Source organism: Erpetoichthys calabaricus, chromosome 6, assembly GCF_900747795.2.
Source record: "Erpetoichthys calabaricus chromosome 6, fErpCal1.3, whole genome shotgun sequence".
NCBI classification, from domain to species: Eukaryota; Metazoa; Chordata; class Cladistia; order Polypteriformes; family Polypteridae; genus Erpetoichthys; species Erpetoichthys calabaricus.
In genome coordinates this window covers 128,557,072-128,573,574 of record NC_041399.2, presented here as the reverse complement: position 1 = coordinate 128,573,574, position 16,503 = coordinate 128,557,072, and the positions used below count along the sequence as shown (strand labels likewise).

General features: G+C 38.7%; 1 protein-coding gene across 3 annotated transcripts in view; it reads left to right on the top strand.

Moving 5' to 3' along the window:
• The window catches only part of pdia4 (protein disulfide isomerase family A, member 4), an 89,096-nt gene extending 75,197 nt beyond the window's left edge, over positions 1–13,899 (top strand). The window contains exons 9-10 of one of the 3 annotated variants that reach the window (XM_028803924.2): positions 689–922; positions 13,228–13,899. In XM_028803924.2, coding sequence (XP_028659757.2) covers positions 689–922; positions 13,228–13,646 — 653 coding nt within the window. In that variant the 3' untranslated portion in view covers positions 13,647–13,899. The other 2 variants (XM_051928894.1, XM_051928895.1) reach the window with 2 other exon arrangements.
• Positions 13,900–16,503: the final 2,604 nt, after the last annotated feature.

Sequence of the window (16,503 nt, the reverse complement as noted above, 5' to 3'; positions counted from 1 at the left end):
TGAAAGAGCCTATTTTACTGCCTCTGAAGAGGATGGTAAAATTAGGCCATTGGAGATGGATGCATTTTTTTTTTGTTTCGTAAAGTTTTATTCTGAAGGCAATTTGAACCCAAACCCCCCCCAACCCAAACAATTACTTGTATATTTTTCCTAAGCCGGTCTTTGGGCGTTTACCTAAACTGTGCTTTTGTTGTAGTAATGATGATGTATTTTTGTTTTCTTAATAAGAATGCACTGTTGTGATGATAAATGTACATCTGTGGCATGCAAGAAACTTCCATGAGTGTTCCTATATTTCCATGGTTTTCTGCTGATGGCAAAAATCAAGTTGTTGCTGAAACATTAAGAGGGGGTTGTAGAAAGAGGATCCCATAACTGATCTCTCGAAACCTAGAGAGAGGATATCACTTGGTTCTTAACTTGGAAGCCCATATAATACAGTAAATTACAACCAGCAACAAGAAACTGGTTTATGTTATAATTGTATTGTAGAACATAAGGAATTATTTACATTTTTTTGTTAGCAGGATTAAATGGCTTTATGCTTGTTACTTCTCATTACTATTGTAGTTATTAAGTTAGAAATAAACTTTCCTTTTCTCTATTACAAGTTGCCTAATGTTCATTACTTTTTACTACTAAGTTATTGACCATTTTTCTTTCTTTACCTTAAAACTTTTAATTTTAGCCACTCAGTTTTGGCGTAACAAAGTGTTGGAGGTGGCCAAAGAATTTCCAGAATATACTTTTGCTATTGCTGATGAAGAAGATTATGCAGAAGAGTTGAAGGGACTGGGGCTAAGTGAAAGTGGTGAAGAGGTTAATGTAGCAATCCTGGGAGATGGAGGAAAGAAGTATGTAATGGAACCAAGTGACTTTGATTCAGATGCTCTTACAGAATTTGTTACTGCATTCAAAAAAGGTAATTTTTTTTTTTTTTTTTTTTTGACTCCTTGAAGTAATGTGTGGAATTGATCAGCTACGTGAACGGATTTAAGAAGCGATTTAAGGTGGGCCGGATATACGAGTTTTTTCGTAGGCTCTGGTAATTCTAGTGTTAATAAACCATACTACATTAAACTTGTGTTCCCTTTTTTAAGAAAGGAGCAGATTTGCTTTTAATAACTCTTGTAAATTTATTTTGTCTGTTTAGATCACAAAATATACAAACTGGAGTTTTTCAAAAAAATTCTTGGCAACTGAAATAAATGTCTAACTTAAGCAGGCTATTCAAATGTAAGAATTAGGTGGTTCTTAAGTAATATTTTAGCTCCGTGACACATCAGCCCACATGTTTTCTTATAACTGTAAGCTGAACATACCAGTATACAGTGCTGACAGAAATTTTATGCTAAATGCTTGTCTAGTAATGGAGAACATTGTAATTTTGGTTCAAGGCTTATATTTAGTCGTGTTTACACAAGGAAACATGAAATCTGCCTTCTCGTTTACATCCAGTCACAGCCAGAAAGTACCGTATTTTTTTTGCTCCATAAGACGCACCTAGGTTTAGAGGAGGAAAACAAGAAAAAAAATATTCTGAACCAAATGGTGTACTAATATGTTTAATAAAATATAGCAGAATAATATTTCAACCATGTAAATTCAACAGCAGTATTAAGAAACCTCATCACGATCATTAACAAATAAGGAGAGACTTTAAGGTTCAAGCACTCTTCTAGTTTTATGGAAACCCCAAGAACTCCTCATAGCTAGTGTCAGAATTTATGAAGCTCAGTTGCTCACAATCACTTTGCAGGTGCATGTACCTATCCTCACGCACGTTTGGACCAATGCTCCCTGAAGTTATATTGCCAGTCTAGTCCCATCTATATTTGTAATGCCACAAAGCCCTTCATCTCATGTTTTGTTGTGGGTTTCCAGTTTGAAAAACGAGAATGCGGTGCAAGCGCAGCCCTCGATTCAAAAAATTGCTCTGCATACCTGTTTGTCTCGTCTGACAGTAGCTGAAAGGCAGCTTCAGGAAAGAACAGCCTGAAGTAGTCCAGCGACTGGTAATCTGTCGAGTCCAACAGCAAGCCATACTGTCTTGTGAAGTCCGGTAGCCAGTTTGGCTCCCACAGATCAGTGTCTAGGTATTCCTTCCACACGAACCTTGCCATAGGTGCATCGGCTGCACGAATGCGCTCAGCTGGGGTGGCATCGGCTGGTGTCCCGATCAGCTGATGCCAGTTCCTCACTCTCTTGTTCGATCTCCTAATCGCTCTCAACAAAAGTCCGACTCAGTGATAATGTGCAAAACATTTGTTTTCTGCACTCGCTTCGCTCCATCGTGAGATGTCGATGCCATCTTGCCTTTGTTTACATTTGTTTACATTTCGCAACTAACGCACACGCAAGGATTAGATGCCGAGTCAATGAGTCTAACATTCCTCCAAGCACAGAGGGAATGCCTGTAACGTAACAGTGAGTTTTGTCGCCCTCTACCCCTGGATGTCGACTTTTGTCAGGTAATACACATCATGGTCTGTGACGCAATATTCGCTCCATAAGACGCACAGACATTTCCAACCTTCTTTTGGGGGAAAAAAAAGTGCGTCTTATGGTGTGAAAAATATGGTAAATAAACCAAGCAGAGACAAAACAGGTTAAAACTTAACACAAATTCTAGAATATTTACATAATTTAAAAACCATTATCTGTTATCGACTTCTAGTGTTTTGATAGTGTGTAATTACATAAAAATATTAACTACATATGAAACCTCTACACTTCTGGAATTTATTACCTTCGGTAATTCTTAAGAAAAAAATTCTAGAGTGATTTTTGTGCAAGTTTTCTTGGGATATTAGGTTCAGACTGGCATGTCTGCACCTCGCCTTCAAGTTTGTGTTTATAGCAACTTTTTTACTTGCATGTTGTCTTAGAATAGTCTCAGTAATTTCTTTTTTTTTTTAATAATTTTATTGATTTTATTGAAATCACACAACATTCCATACAAATAGATCAATTTTACAAGAATAGGATTGAAAACAAATCAACCCCCACCCCTGAGAAAGAGCATGGGCAACAGAATAAAACTTAAACCTAGTAAAAATAAGTAAATAGATAAATTAATGTGAAAATAGATAAATGGAGAAGAAAAAGGAAAAAAAAAAAAAAGAAGGGAGAGAATCTGCTTCCTCAGTGCTTTAAAAGCTTACTCTAAAATGGTATTGATTAGGTCCTGCCAGGTTTTGAAAAATTTCTGCACAGATCCTCTGCACAGTGAGAATTTTATTTTTTCCATTTTCAAATAATTTATAACATCAGTTACCCACTGACTTAAAAGGGGAGAGTTAAGATTCTTCCAGTTGAGCAAAATAAGTCTTCGTGCCAATAGTGTAGTACAGTGATCTCTCACTATATCACGCTTCGACTTTCGTCTTCACTCTATCGCGATTTTTTCTCACACACACTTACGTTACTACGCATGCGCTTTCTGAGAACTTTTATCTAAGCCCCATGATGGCTCCTAAACGTGCTGCTTTTTCTAAGCTTTCTGACAATGAAACTAAGCACCGAAGGAAGATGCTTACCATCCAGGAGAAGGTGAATCTCTTTGGATATGATCAAAGATGGCAATACCCTACAAAAGCCTCCTCACGCATATGAAAAGACAGTGCCAGCAACTGCCTATCAAGATGTTCTAAAGCCGCGCACCCAGACACCCACTGCCTATACTCCTTCAGCGGAAGAAGACAATGACGCACCTGCTAAAGATACTGCACCACCATGTCACGCTTGGGTCACAGATTTGCACAGAGACACAGGAGGTTGTAGAAAAAAAAGAACTTTATTCAAAGCACTGCAAACAAACATTTGTCTCTTTTCAAAAGTTTAAACGTGCTCCATGACAAGTCAGAGATGACAGTTCCGCCAGGAGCAGAGAATGTCAGAGAGAGAGAGAGAAACAAAACAACCAATTCCAAAGCTGAGAGGCACTGCACAATACTTTTAAGTAAGCGGAGTACCGCATGAGAGGTTTATCGCACGTTATAGCGCAAGTAAGAAGGGTAAGGAGCAATGTGAAGGTAGACTGTCAGCTGTTTCAGGGGTTTTCCCAGGGGCGTCTGTGTCTTCTGAGGGTGCGATCAGCGCTCCAGCTTACAACCTGAAGACTCTCCTACTGAGCTTGTGCCTTCATAGGTTAATGTTTGTGTGTAAGAACTGTGTGTGTGTGTGTGTGTAATGTACAGTACAATAATAATGATATTTGTAATATGTCTTATTTACTCTTATTTTGTCTAATATATTGGGTAATACGAGTGTAATGGTGACTAAAGGGTGTTATTTCATGTCTAGAGGGCTCTAATAATGTTAAAAAAACGTATTTAGAAGGTCGTAAACAGGTTTTCTATACTCTAACTGCGAAAATATTCGATTTATAAATAAAGAATCCTACTTCACGAAAATTCATTTATCGCGGTAGAGTCTGGAACTAATTAACCGTGATAAACGAGGGTTCACTGTAAAGGCAATCAGTTTGTTTGTCCTTCTCCACTTTTAAGCCCATCTGAAAGAACACCAAACACAGCTGTTAATGGGTTAGGAGGGATTGTGACACCAAGGCTGTCTGAAAGGCATTTAAAAATGTTTGTACAAAATGATTTTAATTTGGTGCAGGCCCAAAACATGTGACCCAGTGAGGCAGGAGCTTGGTTGCAGCGTTCGCAGGTTGGTTCTTGCCCTGGAAACATTTTGGACAGTTTTAAGGGAGACAGATGTGGTCGATTATATAATTTTGAGTTGAATAATTGTATGCTTTGCGCATATGGAGCTCGAGTGAATTCTCTGCATTGCTACCTTCTACTCCTTTTCTGATGTGTTGAGAGAGAGATCCTTTTCCCATTGTCCTCTTGGATCTTTGAAAGGGAGGGACTGTAAAATGGTGTTATATATTGCAGAGATGCTGTCTAAGTCCTTGAAATTGATCAATATATTTTGCAGCATAGAGGGAGTGGGAGGTGAGGAAAATTGGGCAGGTTCTGTTTAACAAAGTTTCTGATTTGAATATAGTGAAAGAAATGTGTTGCTGGAAAGTTAAATTTAGAATGTAATTGTTCGTAGGATGCAAAGACGTTGTCTATGTACAGATCTCTACGTGATTTAATCCCAAATGTTTTCCAGACATTAAAAACTGCATATGTTTGCGAAGGTTTTAAAAGGTGGTTCTCACGCAGAGGTTCCACCGATAAGAGTCTCTATCTTAAAATACTTCCTACATTGGTTCCATATTCTGAGTGAGTGAAGCACTGTTGGGTTATTAGTATATTGGCAATAATTTGCATTTATTTGGGTGCAAAGCAAGGAATTTAAAGAGGAACTGCAGGATTTTATTTCTATTGCAGACCAAGCCTGCATATGTTCATCTATTTGTGTCAATGTGCAGGTTTTTATATGTTGTATGTTTGCTGACCAGTAGTAAAACTGAAAGTTAGGTAGAGCCTTGCCACCTTCTGCCTTTGGCCTTTTGTAGGGTCGCTCTTTGGATACGTGGATGTTTTGAATTCCAAATAAATGTGGTTATGGTTGAATCTAATTTCATGAAGAACGATTTATTGATGTATATTGGAATATTTTGAAATAAAAAGAGAAGCTTAAGGAGGATATTCATCTTAATTCTTCCAGCTAAAGTGAGATGAAGGGTTGACCATCTATTCAAGTCTTGCTTGATTTTTTTTCCATACAGACAGCGAAATTTTGTTGATAAATAGCTTTGTTTACTTGTGATGTTTACCCCTAGATATTTGATGATAAAAGGGAAGGTGTCCAATCTAATATTGTGTGCTTGAGAATTCACTGGAAAGAGCACACTTTTAGTCAAATTAATTCTGAGACCAGAAATCTTTTGAAATTCTGTTAGTGTTGTTAGGACTGCAGGCACAGTATTTTATAGGTCTGATATATACAGTACCATATCATCTGCATATAGAGAAATTTTCTGTTCAAGTCCTTCTCTGATAATCCCCTTTATCTTATAAGCATTTCGACAGTGAACTGCCAGTGGCTCAATGGCGATTGCAAAAAGTAGTGGTGACAAGGGGCATCCTTGTCTGGTACCATGTTCTAGTTTAATTAGTGTTGTTAATACAAACTGAAGCTTCTGGATTGGTATACAGTAGTTTAATCCATGCACAAATGTTTGGGCCAAACCCAAATTTCTCCAATGTAGTGAAAAGGTAGTTCCATTCAATCATATCAAATGCTTTTTCTGCATCCAAGGATAATAAAATCTCTGGGATGTTTGACTTTGCGGGTGACTACAGTATATTACATTAAACAGGCGTCGAAAATTAGATGCTAAATGTCGGCCTTTAATAAATCCAGTTTGATCTTGTGATATTACTGAAGGCAGCACTTTCTCCATCCTTCTAGCTAGGACTTTGGAGAGTATCTTATCATTATTCAGAAGTGAAATTGGTCTGTATGATGCAGATTGTAATATGTCCTTATTTTATTTAGGAAAGAATGTGATTAATGCTTGGCGAAAAGTTAAAGGTAGAGGGGCATAATTATTTTATCTCCAAGATCAGAGGGCATGGTTGGAAATAACAGTAGTGTCGTACTTGAAAGATTTAATCATAGGCAAGAAATGGTTATCTACAAAAAAATAATCAATTCTTGAGTAGCAATGATGCACTAGTGAGTAAAAGGATTGAATTCTTGAATTTCGGTTTAGAAATCTCCAGGGGTCTGATAAGTTGTGGTCAGTTACAAACTGTAATTGTCTTTGCAGTGTTAGATGTCATTGCCCCTGTGACAAGAGATCTATCTAGATCTGGATTTAAAACACAATTAAAATCCCCAGCAATTTTAATTTTAAGAGTGTTCACATTGGGAATGGATGCAAATACATTTTGGATGAATTCGCTTTCATCCACATTGGATGCATAAACATTTAGCAAAATCACTTTACAATGAAATAAATTACCCATAACAATCATGTATCTCCCTTCAGGATCAGATACAACATCTGATACTACAAATGAGACTGTTCTATGTATAAGAATTCCCACACCTAGTTTTTTTTTTTTTTTTTTTTTTGTAAAGCTGGAATGGAACATTTGGCCAGTCCAGTTTTTTTTGCAGCCGGAACTGATCCTTGCATAATAAGTGGGTCTCCTGTAAAAATACTATTTTAGCGTTTAGACTTGTTAGGTGAGAGAATACTTTTTCTTTTTAATTCGTGATTCAGGCCTTTAACATTCCAGCTCACAAAGTTAACTGTTCCATCTTGGAGACATTGATTCTGAATTTTTGATGACATTTTGTAGTCTTAACCAAAAGTAAGACAGCTTTGACCTTAATTTCCAATTTTCCCAGGGGTTATTGCCATGCATTCTATTGTTACGTTGGTAATTATAGTTATAAGGATTTAAAGGGTAGATTAGATATAGCTTGCTCTCTTTCTCCCCCTCCCTAGTCCCCTCACAAACACCCCCCCCCCTTGCTTTGCCTCCCATGTGAGGCTGATCCCCACTTCACAAAGTCCCAGTCCTCTGCCATACCTAGAGACAGAGTACAGCCAAAACAAAACAAGCCCCCAGCAGCGGTGTATGTGAATTAAAATAGAGATATCTACTGTCGATACAGTCTAAATACTAGAAGTATAACAAAAAAAAAATCTTCAACAAAAAAAGGGTTACTAATTTAATTTCTTCCACACATACATACATAAACGTGTATAATTGTAATTATAATAAAAACAGATAGTGACCGAGAAGGGAAAAGGATGTATAATTACGGTACCGGTGTCATTGCAAGTGGATCAGACAGCCAGTGATATCTTCTATACGATGCCATGACTGGGTGAGACTCACGGTCTTATTTCAGGAAAGTGTCGGGATCAGCTTTCTTAACTCTTTATCTGCTTCCTCTCTACTGGTAAATATGTAATGTTTGCCTTGAATCTCCACTTTCAGTTTGGCAGGATACAAGAGACTGTATCTGATATCGGCTTTTCGTAAGCGCTGTTTAATATTATAAAAAAAAGGCACGCTTAGCAGCTGTTGAGGGTGAGAAGTCAGGAAAAATATGAATGAGATTATTTTCAAATATAATCTCTGTCTGAGAAGTGACATTACATTTAATTTAGATTGTAACTTCTCGAAGCGGACAATAAAAGTCCTAGGCTTAGAGTTGTTCGATCCCCATATGCGATAAGCTGCAGCTATCTCGGTGTCTGATTTAAAGTCCTCCAATTATTTTGGAGAATAGTTCAGCTACGAATTTCACTGGGTTTGGACTTTCGCAATTCTCAGGTAGACCTTCAATTCTAATATTATTCCTTCTGAGGCCTCATCAGAGAGATTATATACGCGTTTCTCTGAGTCTTTATTATCCTGCCGCAGCTCTTGCAGCTCCTACCAGAGCTTCTCACTTGTCTTCTCGCTTATCCTCTCGTTTGTCTTAAGCATACTATTTTCTTTCTTTATATCATTCTTGATCGCTGAGCTCAAGGAAGAGATAATCACCTTCAGTTCAGTCAAATCATTTCTGAAGCAGCGGGCTCTATTACAGACGATGTTCCCGGCTCGGACTGCAAGGCCTTTTTCAGTTTCAAGTGATCTTCTCCAATCGGTGAGTTATCGTGACCTGCATCACTTGCACATTCGCTCCCATTTTCACTCTCAACTGGAGACGATGCAGCGGACCGTGGTCCAGAGGAATCTGGGCTTTCGCCTGTCTGTTCCAGGTCAGTTTCTGATAGGCTGTACCTTGAACTTGAACTTGGACTTGCCTGTCTAGGCTTGGATGTAGCTTTAGGTTTCTTTTCTGTTTCTTTCTGAGCCCCTTTCTTGCCGACCATGTTTATATATGCTTGCATATACTGTAATAGATCCCTCGGGTTGGATACCTCGGAATGATAAGAAATAATTAAGAAATAATAACACCGCTGCTAACGAAGCTCCGCTTCAGGCGTCCATCTCCCGCAACGAACGAGACCAATCTAGTCTCAGTAATTCAACAAAAAAGATGCACATGAATATTTGTATGTGTTTTATTATCAATTTTATTTGTTTTTTTAATCTTTTATTTGCGCCTGCGTTAATGGTATCCGGACATGTGCAGACTATGAGAGCAGGTCATTTTGCTAACTTGGCTCTTATTTATGAATTGAGACTCTGAAAGTCTTGATGTGTTCTATAAATAAAGTAACTGAAATATACTGGAGGTTGCATTATACATTTTTCCTACATTTCCTCAATCACAACTTATTACTTATGATATTAGCAAACCATTCATAAATATGAAAAGACTTCTCTAGAAGTGTAGACTCTTTGGATGTTTTAATTGCTAATGTTTAGATTAAGTGCAAGTACAGACTTTATAATAAAGTTTTCCATCATGAATCAGTGTGTTATCTGCTAACTGCCAAGCAGCAGATATAACTTTGAGTTTTATTTGAAGATACAGAGTATCTTATAGGGCAACTGGTACAGAAGTAAAGGTGATACAAGCAAAATTTTATACAATGGTTTCAAGTTTGTGGAGATGAGAGATAAAGGCTGTGTCTTTGTTTGCAAAATTCTGTGCAGCAGTAAAGCAGTGAGTGCATCAATAGGTGGTCTACTGCAGTAGCTCAAATCCAAGTGAAAGGATATGAAACTTGGTACATTTTGTCAAAATATTAGTGGGGTTTATAAAATATTACTTTAAATTTGTATGTGACCTCTCTAGGTTATTCTGGGTACAAATACAAAAATCAAACACACAACGAGATGCTACTCTTCTGTGAGTATTTGATTTAAGAGAATTATTTTGCATTGCGTGTGTTCTCATTTTTCCCACAGGGTACAAATACCTTTTTTGTGGATTGTTTTAAATTCCGTATTTACCAAATCTACCTATGGTACACAGGAATTTAACGTGGTAGGTCAGTGCAAAAACATACAAATTTACACACCACGTTTGCAAACATACAGATGTGCAAACTTACTAGTTAAAAAAAAAAAATGTATATATGTTGAGTTACAACAGTAATAATGACAAAATTACACAATTTTAGGACATAGGGCATTTCTGCGTACTTGTTCCCAATGACTTGTTAAGAAGAGGTGAGGTGACTGCTACTTGGAGCACTTAAACTTATCAGGTGTTGTGTTGTTCTGTCTGAGGTGGGTTGGCACCCTGCCCGGGATTGGTTCCCTGCCTTGTGCCCTGTGTTGGCTGGGATTGGCTCCAGCAGACCCCCGTGACCCTGTGTTCGGATTCAGCGGGTTGGAAAATGGATGGATAGATGGATGTTGTTCTGTGTCCAATGCAGAGGTACAGTTTACCAGAAGGGAGTTTTTAGAACCAGTTATTGCCTGGTTCATCACTTACTTACTAGTCCTAATATCGTGCGTCTCCTTGGACTTAGAGCTGCTGCTTACCAGTGAGTTAAATTATATGTTCAGTACCTACGTGTTGCTTATTATGTTAACAAGTATGTTGCACAGTTGCAATACTGCCCCAGTCAATTATGCCCCAATAACTACTCATACTTGCTTAAGAGAGCTGTTTATGAAGAAGATGAAATGGTGAGTAATATCTTTTATCTAAAAGGTATAGATTTGCTCCTTATGGGTTTCATATGCATTTATTATTAAAACATGTACAGAGTCCACTGGTAAATTGCAGCCCATTACAACTTCCAGGGTTCAGTATAAATGTAGGTGGAATTCTTTCACTGTTCTGCCTTCTTATTGTGTCATACCAGACAAGCTGTTCTGTAAATTGGGTCTTAACCAGGGAGAAGAGAGTGCAACAGTGGATTTTTTTTTTTTTTTTTTTTTGAACAATCCATTTTGCCCCTTTTTAAAGTACAGTAACTGATCAGTGTTTTAACAAGTTACCAACACTGAATCCTCATACAACAGGAATTATAAAGGATTAATCTTGTGCAGCAAAAAAGGTTGAAATAAAATATGAGCTATTAAATACATGTCTAATTTATATAGGTATATTACCATGTTCCGAAATGGGTGGCCATTGTGTGGCTTTTGTTGCAAAAAAATGTAGTTCCTGACCCTGGGCTTCTAATGTAGTTTATACAGAGTTCAGTGAGTGTTACTTGTAAACAAGGATATTTCCTGTTATTTTGCAGTCTTGTACATTATTGTTCAGTGGTAGGCTTAAAATGGTTTTAAAAGTAATTAAAAAGGCTGTATGGGTCTGCTTTTGAAATTGCTAAAGCTAGACAGAATCCAGCACTGTATGAAATACCACTGCAAGCACTCACCCATGCTCACTTGCTCTGTTCTTGTTCAGAGTACATAGTCTCTGGAATCAACTAGCACAAATATGAGGGTCACATGTAAACTGAACACAGATGACTTAAGGCAGTGCCATAGCATTGGCTATGTGTGGCTATCCTTCATACACATTCTCCCTAGCCGGAGAGCACTCCCAGTAAAGGGAATCCACAAACTATTTTCCTCTACAGGTAAGTCCCCAGGTTACGGACATCGGACCTACAACTTACGAACGAGGACGCAGCTGCGATGCATGTGCCTCAGTAACTGCCGCTCCGTCATCTTTGGCCTGGGGATGCTGCAAGCAGTGGCTGGAGGGGGGCGATTTTGCTGCTTGCGCAGTGTAGTGTCCCTCAGGCGGCTCCCGGCGGCAAGCGGTGACCCATAGTCCATAGTCACCGGGGCCACAGCTATCGCTCGTGTGTAGGACAGTGGTTCGCTGCCCGCCCACTACGCCGCCGCAGCTACTGCTTCTGATTGGACGCAGGCTAGATAGGGTTGGGGGGGGAGGGGGGTGTGCGTTTCACTGCCTGCTCAACACAATACACGGCCTGTAATGCTGCAAGCAGTGACCCGGTTGTGGCTGAATGGGGCGGCGGGGGATGGCTGACTGTTGAATTGGGGTTGGGCGATTCACTACCCGCCTTTGGCCTCACCGTATTCGTTCTTGGTGGGCGGATGCTGCATACTGTAGTGGAGGTGACTGTGAGGTGGGCTGGTGATGAACCCCCACCTCGCTGCCCCCAGTCATTCTCAATAGCAAGCCTGCTTGTACTGTTACGCACATAGCAGGAAGTTGTCTCTTGTCAATACATCAGACATGTTGATGGGTGCCTTCCTGCTGTGATAGCGTGTACTTAACCTTTTGTCTTCACCCTTCAAGAATGTCTCTGAAACACAAATCTGATGCAAGTGCTGGTGATACAGTAAAGAGAAAAACCATCACCATTGAAAATAAAGTAGAAATAATAAAAAGGTCAGAGAGGGGTGAAACTCCATCATTCATTGGCAGAGCACTTGGTTACAGTCGGTCAACAATAGCATTTATTAAAATAATGTACCTGTTCCGACTTACATACAAATTCAACTTAAGTACAAACCTACAGTCCCTATGTCGTACGTAACCCGAGGACTACCTGTACTCTATGTGCAGCATGAATGACCACCTTGGCTAGCTAAGAAATGGATTATTGCGATGATGTTTGATATAGCTGATACTTAGCTCATTAGTCAGTTTTTCAGTATATTTTATGAACTGTTTTGTCATATGGATGAACAAAACAGCTTTTGTACATTTTTAGTGACTTTTAATCTGTGTGTTTTGTAGCATACTGTATATTCCTTTTATTCACTGCACACTCTTTAAAATACACCATGTTTCATGCTTTCAAAGTAAGATTTTAATTTAAAATACTTCTGGCTTTCACAGCCATTTTGTAAAATTGGTAAATTGTTTGCAAAAATTTGAGGTTTAGTTTAAACAAAACTAGACAGCAATTATATAATGAGAAAATGCACTCAGTCTGCCTATGCTCACAATTGTGGCATTTTCACATTAAACATTCTGAAAGCCAAATTTTAACTTCATAAATTGAATTCACAGTTTTTAAATGATAACTCTTAAAGTATTCCTCATCTTTAAGATTCTTGTCACTTCATTTGTGTGGGGCTTTTTACTTGTTAAAAACATTTGTCTCCTTGCTGAGGCTTTTCAAATGTGATTTTGTATGTTTTAACTTTTCTCCTTTACCTTAACTTTTGACAGGAAAATTGAAGCCAAGCTTTTTACTTGTAAAAACATTTGTCTCCTTGCTGAGGCTTTTCAAATGTGATTTTGTATGTTTTAACTTTTCTCCTTTACCTTAACTTTTGACAGGAAAATTGAAGCCAAGCTTTTTACTTGTAAAAACATTTGTCTCCTTGCTGAGGCTTTTCAAATGTGATTTTGTATGTTTTAACTTTTCTCCTTTACCTTAACTTTTGACAGGAAAATTGAAGCCAATCGTGAAGTCACAGGCAATTCCCAAGAATAATAAAAGTCCAGTTAAAGTTGTTGTGGGCAAAACATTTGAAGATATTGTGATGGACCCCAAGAAGGATGTGTTGATTGAGTTCTATGCACCCTGGTGTGGCCACTGCAAAAAACTGGAACCTGAATTCCTTGAGCTGGGTAGGAAGTACAAGCAGGAGCCAAATATAGTAATTGCCAAGATGGACGCCACTGCCAATGATGTGCCTCATGATATTTATAAAGTGGAGGGCTTCCCCACAATATACTTTGCTCCCAGTAACAATAAACAGAAACCAATAAAGTTTGAAAATGGCAAAAGAGACCTGGAAAGTCTATCACAATTTGTAGAGAAGCATGCAACAAAACTGTCAGAGAAACTCAAAGATGAACTTTAGAGTTGTGCTGCTTTTGAGATGTAAGCTTGACAAATATTATACAGGATAGAGTTCAACGTGCATTTTGGCCAGAAGGAGTAATTAAGTGTTTGGGAATGGGCTTCATATGGATTATATCCTTTATATAGTGATGGACTTTTGTTACTGAGATTCAACATGCAGTTAAGTGTTTTAAAGTACTGTGTATTTGATATTTCAACTTCCCAAAGCTAACCTTAATGACGATTTTTAATAAAAAAAAGTATTAAAATTATGACTGTACTCTGCCAAATGGTATACTGTTCAAGGAATCTCTGTACTTGGGTCAGTTGGCTTAAAATATTTGGAATGGTTATCAACAAAGCAAAACCAGCCATGCTCCTTTCACAAAGCATTTTTAACAGTTTTTTTGTTGATGATTCTGACTGGCAGGTAAGATGTGTGCTGTTGAAAATGTACCTGATGGAGAATACATCTGTCTTGTGTTGAAACTCTACACAAATTTGAAATGTGCCCAAAAAACTTTAATGGATGGTTAAGCTGGTTTTAAAATGTTTTCCCTCCTCAGACACAGAGAAACAAATCTTGCTCTGTTAGAACATTGTTGACATCTACAGTGCATCCGGAAAGTATTCACAGCGCATCACTTTTTCCACATTTTGTTATGCTACAGCCTTATTCCAAAATGGATTAAATTCATTTTTTTCCTCAGAATTCTACACACAACACCCCATAATGACGACATGAACAAAGTTTACTTGAGATTTTTGCAAATTTATTAAAAATAAAAAAATTGAGAAAGCACATGTACATAAGTATTCACAGCCTTTGCCATGAAGCTCAAAATTGAGCTCAGGTGCATCCTGTTTCCCCTGATCATCCTTGAGATGTTTCTGCAGCTTAATTGGAGTCCACCTGTGGTAAATTCAGTTGATTGGACATGATTTGGAAAGGCACACACCTATCTATATAAGGTCCCACAGTTGACAGTTCATGTCAGAGCACAAACCAAGCATGAAGTCAAAGGAATTGTCTGTAGACCTCCGAGACAGGATTGTCTTGAGGCACAAATCTGGGGAAGGTTACAGAAAAATTTCTGCTGCTTTGAAGGTCCCAATGAGCACAGTGGCCTCCATCATCCATAAGTGGAAGAAGTTTGAAACCACCAGGACTCTTCCTGGAGCTGGCCGGCCATCTAAACTGAGCAATTGGGGGAGAAGGGCTTTAGTCAAGGAGGTGACCAAGAACCCGATGGTCACTCTGTCAGAGCTCCAGAGGTCCTCTGTGGAGAGAGGAGAACCTTCCAGAAGGACAACCATCTCTGCAGCAATCCACCAATCAGGCCTGTATGGTAGAGTGGCCAGACGGAAGCCACTCCTTAGTAAAAGGCACATGGCAGCCCGCCTGGAGTTTGCCAAAAGGCACTTGAAGGACTCTCAGACCATGAGAAAGAAAATTCTCTGGTCTGATGAGACAAAGATTGAACTCTTTGGTGTGAATGCCAGGCGTCACGTTTGGAGGAAACCAGGCACCGCTCATCACCCGGCCAATACCATCCCTACAGTGAAGCATGGTGGTGGCAGCATCATGCTGTGGGGATGGTAGACTAGTCAGGATAAAGGGAAACATGACTGCAGCAATGTACAGAGACATCCTGGATGAAAACCTGCTCCAGAGTGCTCTTGACCTCAGACTGGGGCGACGGTTCATCTTTCAGCAGGACAATGACCCTAAGCACACAGCCAAGATATCAAAGGAGCGGCTTCAGGACAACTCTGTGAATGTCCTTGAGTGGCCCAGCCAGAGCCCAGACTTGAATCCGATTGAACATCTCTGGAGAGATCTTAAAATGGCTGTGCACCAACGCTTCCCATCCAATCTGATGGAGCTTGAGAGGTGCTGCAAAGAGGAATGGGCGAAACTGGCCAAGGATAGGTGTGCCAAGCTTGTCATATTCAAAAAGACTTGAGGCTGTAATTGCTGCCAAAGGTGCATCGACAAAGTATTGAGCAAAGGCTGTGAATACTTATGTAAATGTGATTTCTCAGTTTTTTATTTTTAATAAATTTGCAAAAACCTCAAACTTTTCATGTTGTTATTATGGGGTGTTGTGTGAAAAATGAATTTGATCCATTTTGGAATAAGGCTGTAACATAACAAAATGTGAAAAAAGTGATGCGCTGTGAATACTTTCCGGATGCACTATAGGTATATAGTTTAAAGGAAGGGGTGTGTGAATGCATTAGTTATTCTACATCACAGGTAATGAGTACAAATTAGACTTTAAATTTGGTGTACGATGTTGGTTTTGTTAACTAATAGGTGGCAGACTAAATCATGCACTGTGAATGGGAGAGGATGGGCAATGTGGCCTAAATATGTGTAGTCATTTTTTGTTTTGCAGGAATATTGCCTGGACATTTTGCAGTTCACTGTTATGCATCACCTTTCCCTATACGGTGTGTTGGTATCAAAATATGGAAAAATCATAACTTGGCAAAAATTGAAGTTCTTAAATGCTGAACACTACTACTTTAACATTTGTTTTTTGTAACACAATTGTAAACTAAAATAAGATGACATTTACATCTTGAACACGCATGACTCCTGAATTAAATATTTGTGCATGAAAAATGGGCCACGGATATTTAAGAATACTCTTGTAGACTGCTGTCATAGGAATCCGTTTTGGGTTGACTTTTTGAGTCGTTTTCCATAAGCTTGTGTGCTTTTTTTATTACTATTTCTGCATAAAATCAGAATTTGCGTGAACGGCAATGATTTGGATCACTGACAACAGTTTTGTTCCTGTCCTGTTTAAAGCAATGATGTTACAAAGAACTTTGCATTTAGGAAGAATGACAGCCTCAAAATAAGT